We start from the raw sequence: 13454 nt of genomic DNA on the forward strand, positions 1-13454 counted from the left end.
TGTTTTTTCCTGCTTATATGGGTGCGTTTGTGTGATTGTGAGTCTAAGACGGTGCCCTACTGTTTTCTATGTTATTTAGTTAGTATGGTTGTGTGTTTGATTGTGGTACACAAGTGTCTGCGCTTACGTTGTAGTGTGACTGTTATTAAGGAACGTAGCATTCCCTTTGTATTTTTATCCTTGTTCTTCTTTCCTCTTCAAATCCCCTCCACCGTTTTACCACTTCCTCACCCTCTATCTATATTTCACATAAAGTAATATGTACTTGTTAGATGTTTGAAGCAACCCGTCTGTAATATTTTTCCATTACAGTTTCTTTTTGTTGTGGGCCTACTTTGCTAATGCGTGGCTCTGAGACTGTGTTTTAGGTGCTCTGTGCTTCCGAGAAATCAACCCTTACCTATTATCTTTTGTACAGGTACAGAATCCAGGAACACTGGTTAGGTTAACTGCCCGACGTTACATAACTGAAATACTATTGAAAAATGACATTAAACTCAAAACAACCGCCAACTGTAAACCATGTTTCATAAGAAAAAGCTTGTACTGTTAAGGTTTTAGCAGGACATATGGACGGATGGAGACACAGACGGACATACTGACATAAAAGAGCGTACACATTCTCTTTAACCGTTACCCTGCTAAATTTAAAATGGATTGGTCTATCATTCCATTGGGGCATTACCATTTATAATTCGAAGGGGTTTTCACAGAAAATTTACCGGCTGAATAGAGAACAGTGCGGATCAGCCTGTATGGATGTGAAGGCTGATCTTCGTCTACACTGGTCGCAATTGCAGAAACACTTGCCACCAGCAGGCTAAAGGTAAATGCAATCTACTAATGCTCAGGCTGCATAAAGATATCTTTTTCTTTCGTAGTTATATCTGAATCCATTTTTGTTACCTACTGACTTACTGACAGACAGAAAGACATACATAATAGGAGACGGACAGACGGACGGACGGACGGGCGAACAGTCATAAATAAATAAAACAAAATAATGTACATTTCCAATATTTCCTTCTACCTAAGAAAAAGGATTCATGCCATGATATCTCGTTTGTTAACAAATACGACAGAATCCATATTTTGTGAATAATGAATAGGCAAAAAGCTGACAAAATATAATTTGCAAATTTAACATATTGCATTATATAGCATTCTCACCTTGCATCATGTTTCATCGTAAACGCTCTATGAGTTTTTAAGCTATCAGAAGATTCATTTTTCCTAATTTTAAAATGTATCATAAAGTTATACACGTAAAGGCGTTCACTTGTAGAGTAACTGGGTCTAACTACGGTACAGACCCACTGTCTCCAGCAAGATGCGATTGTCTGGCCATTAATCTCTGGGTATAGTTAACATTTATAAAGCTGAACTAATACTTTGGAGAGTTTGGATTTTACTACATTTTCAAAAAAGCCAAATATGGTTTAAGAGTTAGGTCCATGTTTCGGAGAAGAAAGTTCGAACATCACCAAATCATAGAAAGAAAGAATTGTTTTACATGAAAATTAAACAGCATATAAAACATTTATATTATTCTACAAAACCATTGTCAATTTACTCATATTGGTATTGAATTTCGGAAAGGGCATGCATGAAGGGGCCACACTTCTTGACAGTTCAACGCCTTTAAAAACCCACCACTTTTAAAAAGCTGTTACATGTCTTCGTTTTGATGCATTTGCAACAATGTACGAGTGCTTAAACTTTACATAACTAGGTTAAACATCGTTTTTGACAATTGTTTACTTTTATTGCTTTACAAATGGCATTTTTTTTGAAGGGGGACAACTCTTTTAGAATATTTTAAGTATCCAATTCTACGGAACAGAACGATAAAAAAGTGTTGGACAGATGGGTCGTTTATAAAGATGTTGTTTGTTTACTAAAAATTTCTGTGGTTTTGTCACATACTGCTAAACTTTAAGTGTTGAAATATACCCTTCCACAAATTAATTACCATTTTCAATACACATGTGTTAAAATGAATATAAATGAATTATATGTTATACAGACAAATAATACAAGGGGTCATAACAAAAATACTGACTACCAGTGTAAAGTTCCAAAGTTTTCAAAGTTTATTTCAAATTCCCTCAGTTAGCATATTTACAAATTCATGAGACAAAAGCATTCACAAACAGTACATTATATATAATCACACACACTCAAATGAGGGGGGAAATATGAAAATGGAACTATCTTATCGAAATAGTTACATGTATACGGTATGTAAGACAGTATCATCTTGTTTAGGCCTTCTTGTATCCGTAAAAAAGTTGAAAATATATCAAGTTCAAAGGTGTTGATTTTTGTGACAATATATCATCAAGCATGTAATCGGTTAACCGTGTAATTTATTTGACCACTAGGCATATCGGGATGCCACGTGGATAATAATGGAATAATTAGTGAAAATAATAGAAATTGTATATCCCTGGAATTTTATTCTTAAATATATATGTATATATATATATATATATTTTTAGTTACATGGAGTGCATCTTTAAATCATTTAAATCGTATTAGGAATAAATTTGGTTTAGTGATTCTTGTGATGGATTTTATATTATGATGGTTTTTGGACAGGGTTTTGCATAAAAGAAAGTTAATTACAACAGAGCTTGGGTATAATGTTTTTTTTATGATAATCAAGTAATATATCTGACGTGGAAGCCTTGAATTATGATCATCCGAGTATTAAAAGCGTGTAGTTTATGTATTGACCTAGAAGTATTCTAGGGGCTCATTGTAAATTGTGTACGATTATGAAATTATTTAATTAATTTACGTTGGCATGGGTACGGATATAAAGTATTGAAACATTATTGGTATGCACGTATGCAATTAACTGGTACATGTGTTGAGATGGCTTGTATTATTTGTATATAAAGACCGGTACATATATTCACATATGTTGTTTGATATGTAATTACTGGTACATGTAATAAGATATCTTAAGTTATTGGTAGTGGTACATATGTTCAAATATTCTGTATTATTGCTATGTAATTTCTGGAACATATGTTCGATTACGCTGTATTACTGCTGTGTAATTTCTGGTACATGTTTTCAGTTATATTGTGTTATTTGTATGTAATTAACCGGTACAATGTTAAGATATATTTATCTTGTATTATTGGTAGATCTTTATAATTATCGGTGCATGTGTTCACGCATGTTGTTTGGTATGTACATGTAATTACCAGTACATGTATTAACTATCGTTTAACTATCACAACAGTGGTCTTTAAGTGCCGTGTGGCTGCTGTAAAAAGTCTCTCCGTATTTGTGTTGTAATATTTTCTGGTTCTTTGGGATCATGGAGATCATTCATATAACTGTAATAGAATTCCGCTTAAGCCGATGCTAGGGGGCGTAAGGGGTGTTTCACATTTCATTGCCTCTCATGAACCGTTTCTGCTATTATTGCTATTATGTTTATTGGTTGCGTTTTATGCTTCCAAAGGATCTTTTTGCACAGATCAGATTTTATTCAAATATCTTGTATTGTTTGTTTAATTTCCGGTACATATACTCAAATATGCTGTGTAATGACTCTGTAATTGCCGGTACATATGTTCAGATATATTGTATTATCTGCATGTGATTAATCAGTACAAGTGTTCAGATATATTGTATTAATGGTATGAAATTCCACTTGATAATATGCTTTTATTCAAATAGCATATTGTATGGAAATTATAATCTGCTGCAAGAATAGAACACTCTCTAACGATAAAAAGAGCATTCTGACTTGCATATAGATGGATTTCTACTTCGTTAGTTTCTTACTTAATGTAAACATGATAAACAAAATATATGTACATTACATGTGATATATCCATACAAAGTAATATTCAATGAACCTTTACACATTTTTGTATAATTTTTAGCATGTTTGGTCTAGGCATTCTGTATTAAAATATCAGACTGCATAGATCTTAACCTTTACCCTGCTAAATTTCTAAAATGGATTGGTCCATCATTACATTTGGGAAGTACCACTTGTTAATCAGAGTATGTTCACTGAAACGTAACTGACTGAGTAGCGAACAGCGCAGACGAACGTGCAGGCTGATCTTGGTCTGCACTGGTTGCAAAGGCAAAATCACTTGCAACAGGCTAAAGGTTAATTATGCTAATTATATTTGACATATAACAGACAAAATGATAACAATGCAAATTTGTAACAATACATAATAACTACCAATATACATAATAGTAAACAGTACTAATAAACTTTGAAAATGTTGCAGCTGAGTCAAATAAGTCCAGGTGTGTTCAAAGATAATCCGTCATAAACCTATCTTGGGGACTATATTGCAAAGTAATTATTAGTTACCTATATTGGAAAATAAACAGTGTCGATTGTATTGAGGTCAACTGCCACATTATCAAAGTGTACTAATACAAGCATAGAATAATTATATTTATTTATGTACAGTGATGTTATAAAAACGTACACATACTTGTTTGTTATTTTCGAATTAATATTTTACATTTCAGACTTAAATAATCTTAAACTAACTAAAACGTATAAAGCACAAATACATTATACAAAATTTAACATGGATCAAATGTCACCGTATAAAATAGCATGTTTAAAACCTAATACTGGTTTTTTAATAGCCGCAAGGGTTATATTTTACAGTTTTCATAACATGATCCAAAAACTTACATAGTCTTATTAATTCAAATTTATTTCCACTGTTCCAAACCTGAGAAAATTTTAAAATATTTGAGTTTCGATAATAGTACTGTTTAACATAACTGCTTCCTTTGGTCTTGAAAAAAACTGCAACTGAGTAGATAACACAAATCTTTTCCTGGGCCATTTAGTTCACATAGTCCACATTTCCTTTCAGCTAATGGTAACCCTGTCGACCTACCAACTTCAAATTGGAGATTGTGATTTGTAATGCTAAAAGGTGTGTACATGTTACAAAAATTGATAATAAATAAAAATATCTATTCATTCCAAAATGGATAAAATTCTTAAATTGTTTATAATTACAGCTGCATGATTATTTGATTTTATATCATTCGATTCTTGTAAATATTGATCATTTACCTTTCGCATAAAATCCATTGCAAAACATTTTCTATTCATTTCAGTTTGTTTATCACATATATTTCTTTTTTTGTTTGTTTTTGTTTCTTTGTTTTGGGTTTAACGCCATTTTTCAACAGTATTTCAGTCATGTAACGGCGGGCAGTTAACCTAACCAGTGTTCCTGGATTCTGTACCAGTACAAACCTGTTCTCCGCAAGTAACTGCCAACTTCCCCACATGAATCAGAGAATCAGAGGTGGAGGACTAATGATTTCAGACAAAATGTCGTTTATCAAATAGTCACGGAGAACATACGCCCCGACCGAGGATCGAACCCAGGACCCCGCGATCCGTAGACCGACGCTCTACCTACGGAGCTAAGCGGGTGGGCCTTTATATTTCCGAACCCATTATTCGATACTTATTTTTATATATATTAACCATTTTGAGTTTAGTTTTTCTTGTTCCTGTAACCCATTTAGAATTATATACATGCTGAAAGATAACTTATTACTTGTGCTATAAGTTAGTTGTCATTCTAGAATTATTGTCTAGTGGAAGGGATGTGACACCTCTTTCTCCAATACCATTTGTAATGGTGCTGTCTTTTAAGCTTATCAGTTTAAAAAATATTAGCTGTAACGTTTCAGGTTTAATAACTTTATTATATAGATCAACTTGCAGATCAATAGTTATATCAAGAGGTCTTGTCTTATTAAGAACGTGGCCTTATTTGCCGAGATTTTTATTTCAAAAGTTTCGCCTTGAAATTTGAAAAGATTTTCATTTGGTTTACTCCATGAGCAAAAGACAAGAACTTTAGATTTTTCGTGTATTCTAGTTTCGACTTATGATATTAATCCTCAAATACAATTAAATTTTTCTGTAGGTTCTGTAGGTAGTATAATAGAACTATATCATCAGCATATGATTTTATAAATAGTTCAAAATACATGAAGGTTTATGATACGTTTGATATCGTTTACATTTTCATTACTAACACGGTTGTCTAAATCATTTGAATAAATTGCAAATATCAGAGGAAAAAGATTTTCACCTTGTCTTACATAGGATCTTCTTACTGATTTTATTTACACCGGTCATACAAAGAAAAAACTGGGAATATCCTGTTTATTATTATTCTTGATTTAATCTCAAGATATATGTTTTTGATAACATTAAAGCATTTACCATTTATATTACAGTTCAATAGCTTTGTCCAAAGTCCTTGTCGCCATACAGTATCAAAAGCCTGTTTAAAATCAATAAACACACAGAACAGGTTTTACTTTTGTGCGCCTAATATGTCTAAAAACATGTTAAAATAAATAATGTAACTATAGTTGAGTGGCTCTTTCTAATTCCTAATAACTTTCCTATAACTAATTTCCTAATAACTGTTTCATAAGCAAATTTGTTTCATCGATTATTTATAATAGCAGTTGATAATTAAAAGTGCGATGGGTCTATAGTTTTTTGGTGCTTCAATATTTCCCTTATTTTTATGTATCTTCTAGCCAGCATATGAGGTATGAAATAAGACAAGTGTACAGTTTTGTAAAAGTTGCTGGCAGAGTTGTGGGACTTGCGTAAACTTTCTGAAAGCGCTCAGATGAATGTGAGAATTTCCACTATAATACATTTATTAAATCGAATATCTCTATGAGAAAAATGAACGATTTTCCGCATTTTCGTAAGTACAAAATGTGAAAACGGTTGTCAATCTAGACGACATAATTACAAAACTTGATGTGTAAACTTACATTATATTTCAATAGATTTAAAAAGAGTTTCAGTTAAATGCATGAAAAGTTGTCAGAAATATGGATGGAAATTGCAATTTTCACTTTATATATTGACACACTTGGGCCTAAAATGGGAGGCATATTGTTGTCAAAATAAAAACCAAAGTTATACAACTTTATGGGTAAAATTGCATTTTTGTCCTAAAGTTGTGTGTGAAGTTTCAAGTAATAACATAAATACGTCTCCGAAATATTGACCTGGCGACAAGCTTGTTTTTTTAAATTTTCAATTTCTGTCAGAAAGTGAGAAATATGTTGTCAGATGAATAGGACTCACTCTTTGTATAAAGTTATACACATGAAATGACAAGTGTGCATTTTTATTGTGTCAGTCTCACACTCTTGATATAAAGAACAGTGATTATAACAGTTTTAAAAGAGTCACTGGAATCTTTTCTATTATCATCTAAACCATATTTGAGTGGCTTGTAGATGCCGACTTATGTTGCCGCTGTATATCCTCGAGTACTGCCGTATCTGCATGTGCACGTTCGGACCTAGGACAACCGGCAGGTTCATATTCGGACCCTCGAAAACCGGCTTCATTTACATATTCGCACTTCAGAGAACTGGGGTCATTCTCATATTCGGACTTCAAAGAACCTGCAGGTTCATATTCGGACTTCAGAAGACGTCTCTTGTCGCCATTTCGGCCATCCATCGTAAAATGCCGTTCTTTCATTTCGGTGTATTTACCATCTGCAATATACGCTTAAGAATTCATTAAGATGTTGCGCGCGATGCTGGTATTACATACCGTAACGTCAAATAACGTCAAATCAAAACCATTGAAGCAATGCTATATTGTAATAAAATCTGTGTAGCGTACATACAGGTTAATAACATATTACTTTGTGTTAGTAACATAGTTATAATGATTTTGTATATAAAACATTTGGAGAAAAACCAATCTTTCATTTTTTTCAAAAATATTTTAAACGTAGTTTTTACTTCATTTTGTTATTGGTTTTAACGTCACACTGTCACAAGTATAGCTTTCCAGCCTTTGATGGTGGAGTAAGACCAGAGGTGCCCCTTTGTGCAGGGTAGAACTACAAGCCATGCGCGAGGAAGCTTCCTCAAATGAAAACAATCTACACCCCAATCGAGGTTTCGAACCCAAGGCGGTGAGGGGCAAGTGACTCAAAGTCATTCACATTAACTACACGGTTAGGATAATTTTTGCCCAAAAAGAACCCTTGGTGCTTCACAAACATTTAAAGTAAGCGAAAAGTAAAGGATGTTTGGTAACCCAAACATTGCCATGTACTTTTTGCTTAATCAAAATGTTTGTTTCTGGCTGTCTATTTTTAGTGTGCGCGTGTCCGTTCGAGAATGAGCACAACTGACACTATGGGAACTCAAGCGTGCTACAAGTGGAACTTGAGTTTGGGCCAGGTTTTGCTGTTCCCCACATCAGTATATGTCTTTATGACTTTTTGGTTTGTCTAATTTCGTTCATTATTCTAATACGGATGTTGTTTTACGTTCAGGTTATTTACAAATTCAGCTAACAATATAACTGAAACATTTACCATTGCCTTCCAAATCCAAGTAGATGTGAGGCTCTGGTATGGTTTTCAAGTATCCATCTGCGTCTAAATGTATGTCAACCTCAGCTGGAGCACTGGTGGTCTTAAATTAAATAACAACAACCAGTTACGTTACAGGTCTTCGGATAATGAAATATTACAGAATGTACACTTATGTTTTTAATAATATTCGTAGTTTCTAACAGTTTATATTCATATAAATCTTGGAAAATTAGGTGCATGCCCTCTTTTTTTGTTTTATGTGTGTTTTGAAATATTACTTAGTAATAAGCAACACAAATTTGAGAAATTGAAAATTAGGGGCGTCAGGCAGACTTTGGTCATTAGATTAACATCATACATATTTATTAATTCATAGTCCTGAATGAGAAAATGTATAGATTTTTAAGTCTGATGGACATGTTTAGTATATTCTTACATTTCCAATACTTATTCATTAGCCGAGAGACGTGCGCACTTTGATAAAACCCTTGACGTGACTTGCGTATTTGTAGGCATATTCCTTATTTTTAGCTAGATTTTGTTTTCTGGTTTACACCGTACACCACGAATTTCCGCTTTGCATCTTGCCAGTGTCTTCGAAACAAATCGATAGCTTTCGTGTTTCTGACGAAGCATATTTTCATGACTATATTTTTCTGCTAAATTATTTCCAATACACTTGTCATTGACTCAAAATGTTATGTATTATTAAAAGCTATTTTCAAGCCAAGCATGTGTGTGTTGTTTCACTACAGATAGAATCAAGCAACTTGTCAAACTTATGTACATTTTCACTCTGAGTATAAACTGAATATCTCAAGTAATGGAGAAGAAAACGCAGTCGTCGATGCTAAGGCGAATGCTATTGCCATTAGGCTCGTTATAAGAGAGGTAAACCTGCATGAGCACCAGGGTTTTTTTTCATAATTATGACCCTTGCAGTTTCAAATCCCGCCACTTCAATTTCAATTTTTGATGTTTCTATTTTCGGCACTTAAACAAAGGACCTTGAAAAAAAGTTCTCTTTTGATCATTCCTGTTTAGGCCTAATCAGCAATAATAAATATTTTCAAAACTCCTAAGTGTAAAAGGGCAAAATTCTGTAAATATTGCAGGTAGAGTTACGTAACTTGTCATACTTATGAACATTTTCACTCTAAGTATTAACTGAATATCTTAAGTAACGGAGAAGATATCAGACTACATGAAACACTTTAACCTTTACTCTGCTAAACTTCTAAAAACGGACTGGTCCATCATTCAATTTCGACAGAACCACTTATTTTTCTAAGGGGTGTTTACTGAAAGTTTACAGACTGGATAGAGAACGGTGCAGACCATTATCAGGCTGATCTTGGTCTGCACTGGTCGCAAAGGTAAATTCACTTGCCGCCAGCTGCCTAAAGGTTAAACAACGCGGACGCCAATGCTAAGACGAATTCTATAGCCTTCCTTATTCTTCAGATAGTCCATCTAAAACAATGTAGATGCAGCAAAATAAATGTTTTGATAAAAGATTTTCCAGTCCAATGTAGGTGCAACTGAGGGGGAATTTTGGTTTCCATTACTTTTCATGAAAAACTAGTTTGAAACAATATTCTTATCGATTTGACTGTATCAAGTTGATTTTTTATTTGTTACCTCATTACATTTCTCATGTAGCTGTACACGAGATTCAATTTTTATATAATTATCAGCTGTAATTAGTTTCTCAGGTCCATCTGCGCATGCGTCCATTTCCAGATCTAAGTCATTAATGCTGTCCAACTGAGTCGGTGTCTTCATCATTTCATCTCCCTAAAATAAAATTTTTCCGGAAATATCCTTTGATTCGTTCTTTAATTCCAAAAAAAAAAAAAAAAAAAAAAATCCGCACAAACAAGAGTTAACATTGGTTTAACTGATAAATGTTATTATTTTAGTATTTAAACTGTATTAACCTCAGAAAAAAAATGAGTGTTTAAATTTGCATATGTATTGCGAAAATATCGGATAGTGGAAACCGATATAGTCTGGAAATGTCACCCTGAACGTTCTGTTATCATTCAAGATGCAAGGTGCGCTTTATGTCATAGGCACTATGGCACAAGCCTGTCATATATCAGAAGACGCTGCTGGAGGAAATATTGATACGCACTAGGGTTAATGTTAACAACCGGATATAGATTTGGGTTTTAAACGATATACATTCGGGAAGTCTTGGTCGTTTAACATGTTAAAAGTCCTTCTTATGTATCAGACATAAGACTAGAAACACTGTACTAAATTTTTATCAAGTTTAACTTGTTTATTATATTACAACATGTACAAAAGATTAATGTTAAACTAGCAAAGAGAAGTCACCTTGCATCAAACGAACTTCAGTAATTCACAAGATACCATGTAGAGTTTATCATTGAATAAGCAGAAGTGTAGAATGCTTCAGCTGCAATTTGTATAGTCAGTGACTGTTTGGTAATAGTGACCAGTAAGCCACAGTGACATTGTGACCAAAACGTGGCCACAAAGTCAACTTTGCATGGAAAATTACGTCAAACCCTTCAAATTTGACTATTATATACAGCAACGATATACAACTACGGCTTAAATGATGAGATACAAACATCTTTATGAATAGAAACGATACTTTATGTTGCTTAATAACAGAGGTAAATAGTCAAACAACACAGTGCGAATGTGGGAAATTCAGGAGTTATCTGGAAGTGATAATGATATACAAATTAGGTTTTAACAAGTGAATGAAGTATTGCCATGCAATACAAAGTCCCCTACTGGAAGGCACATAATTTTCTCTACTGCAGTAAAACATAATGAACTGATATCTCTCAATGATGTATGAACAATATTATACTATATATACAATATGTTATAACAAAGCACTTGGATTAAAATTTGCATATATAAAAACCTACAGTTGTTTTCATATGGAAATTTTTTGGCCAAGTAAAAAAAAGATATCATATAAGTTATTTATATTAACAACAAAGGGAAATTAATCTTTTAAAAGAAAGAAAAGTTCTATATCATGTAAGTCGACAAGGAACTCGTTACCAGGTAGAGATAGGTCAAAATACACATAAAAATTGGATCTAACATGCATGTTGTACCACAGAAAAGTGGTCTCGATTTTTCTCTATGGCCAGTAATAAAAAAGTTACAATATAATCTATTTATAGTAACAACAAAGGGACGTAATTCTAAAAACAAGGGTGGTGCCTCATGGTGGTGAACATTTGTGCCAAGTTACATCAAAATCCCTCCATGCATGAAGAAGAAATGCTCCGGACAAAGTCATTCTCTATGTATGACATTGACCTTAGACCTAGGGCCCGGGTTTTGCGCACGACATGTTGTCTCATCCAGGGGAATATTTGTGCCAACTGATATTTAAATCCTGTTTTGCCTGACAAAGTTATAGACTGGACAGGAAAAAAATCCTATTTACCATTGATCTCAAAGTGTGACCTTGACCTTTAAGCTAGGGTTCTAGGTAGGCAGGACACGTCGTCTCATCAATGGCAACATTTATGCCAAGTAATATTGTAATCCCTTGATGGATGACAGAGATCTGGACCGGACAGGAAAAAAAACCAATTGACCTTTGACCTCCAATTGTGACCTTGACCTTTGAGCTAGGGGTCCGGGTTTTGTGCATGACATGTTGTCTCATCATGGGAAACATTTGTGCCAAACAATATCAAAATCCCTTCATGGATGCCAGAGTTATGGACCGGACAGGAAAAAAGCCCTGTTACATTTGACCCCCAATTGTGACCTTGACCTTTGAGCAAAGGGCCCGGGATTTGCGCATGACACGTCGTCTCATCATGGGGAACATTTGTGCCAACTGATATTTAAATCCTGTTTTGCCTGACAAAGTTATAGACTGGACAGGAAAAAAATCCTATTTACCATTGATCTCAAAGTGTGACCTTGACCTTTAAGCTAGGGTTCTAGGTAGGCAGGACACGTCGTCTCATCAATGGCAACATTTATGCCAAGTAATATTGTAATCCCTTGATGGATGACAGAGATCTGGACCGGACAGGAAAAAAAACCAATTGACCTTTGACCTCCAATTGTGACCTTGACCTTTGAGCTAGGGGTCCGGGTTTTGTGCATGACATGTTGTCTCATCATGGGAAACATTTGTGCCAAACAATATCAAAATCCCTTCATGGATGCCAGAGTTATGGACCGGACAGGAAAAAAGCCCTGTTACATTTGACCCCCAATTGTGACCTTGACCTTTGAGCAAAGGGCCCGGGATTTGCGCATGACACGTCGTCTCATCATGGGGAACATTTGTGCCAAGTAATATTAAAATCCCTTACTGAATGACAGAGTTATGGACCGGACACGAAACAGACCCTGTTCATGCCATGTTAACATTTGATTGCCAAGTGTGACCTTGACCTTTGAGCTAGGGTTCTGAAAGTTGTACATGACACATCATCTTATTATGAGGAACATTTGTGCCAAGTGATATTAAAATCCCTTCATGGATGGGAGAGTTATAGACCGGACAGGAGAAAAGCCCTGTTGACCTTTGACCTTCAATTGTGACCTTGGCCTTTAAGTTAGGGGTCCGGGTTTTGCGCAAGACACGTCGTCTCATCATGGGGAACATTTGTGCCAAGTAATATTAAAATCCCTTAATGAATGACAAAGTTATGGACCGGACACGAAATTGTGGACGGACGGATGGGCGGAATGACGGACGGACGGAAAAGCGCATTCGTATAGTCCCCGAAACTGGTTTTCAACCAGTAGGGGACTAATAAAAGGATGACACAAACAGTTTAATACTTTAGATTGTGAAAACACTTCAGTGATTCACAAAATTAGAGTTATACATGAACAATTAATTGAAAATTAAAATTTTCCTCAGAGAATCATCCATCTTATACTAGCAGAGGCATGCATATACAAACAACAACAACGCCAAACAAGAAAAATAAAAATAAACAGATCAAATATTAATCAAAAACATAAATGTTTACTGTTGAAATACTTCTAACACAATGAGGACACAGGATAACACTT

The 13454-nt window shown here is 34.4% G+C and overlaps 1 protein-coding gene across 1 annotated transcript in view; it reads right to left on the reverse strand.

The window, feature by feature from the left end:
• Positions 1 to 2076: 2076 nt before the first annotated feature.
• The window catches only part of LOC128552093 (epidermal growth factor receptor-like), a gene marked incomplete at its 5' end in the record, with an annotated part of 40397 nt that continues 29019 nt past the window's right edge, over positions 2077 to 13454 (reverse strand). Inside the window, 3 exons of the mRNA XM_053533100.1 lie at positions 2077 to 7572; positions 8409 to 8508; positions 10050 to 10205. Of these exons, the coding sequence (XP_053389075.1) occupies positions 7280 to 7572; positions 8409 to 8508; positions 10050 to 10205 (549 nt within the window). The remainder of the gene's footprint in view (positions 7573 to 8408; positions 8509 to 10049; positions 10206 to 13454) is intronic.

The sequence above is a fragment of the Mercenaria mercenaria genome, unplaced genomic scaffold (assembly GCF_021730395.1).
Source record: "Mercenaria mercenaria strain notata unplaced genomic scaffold, MADL_Memer_1 contig_2029, whole genome shotgun sequence".
Classification (NCBI taxonomy): Eukaryota; Metazoa; Mollusca; class Bivalvia; order Venerida; family Veneridae; genus Mercenaria; species Mercenaria mercenaria.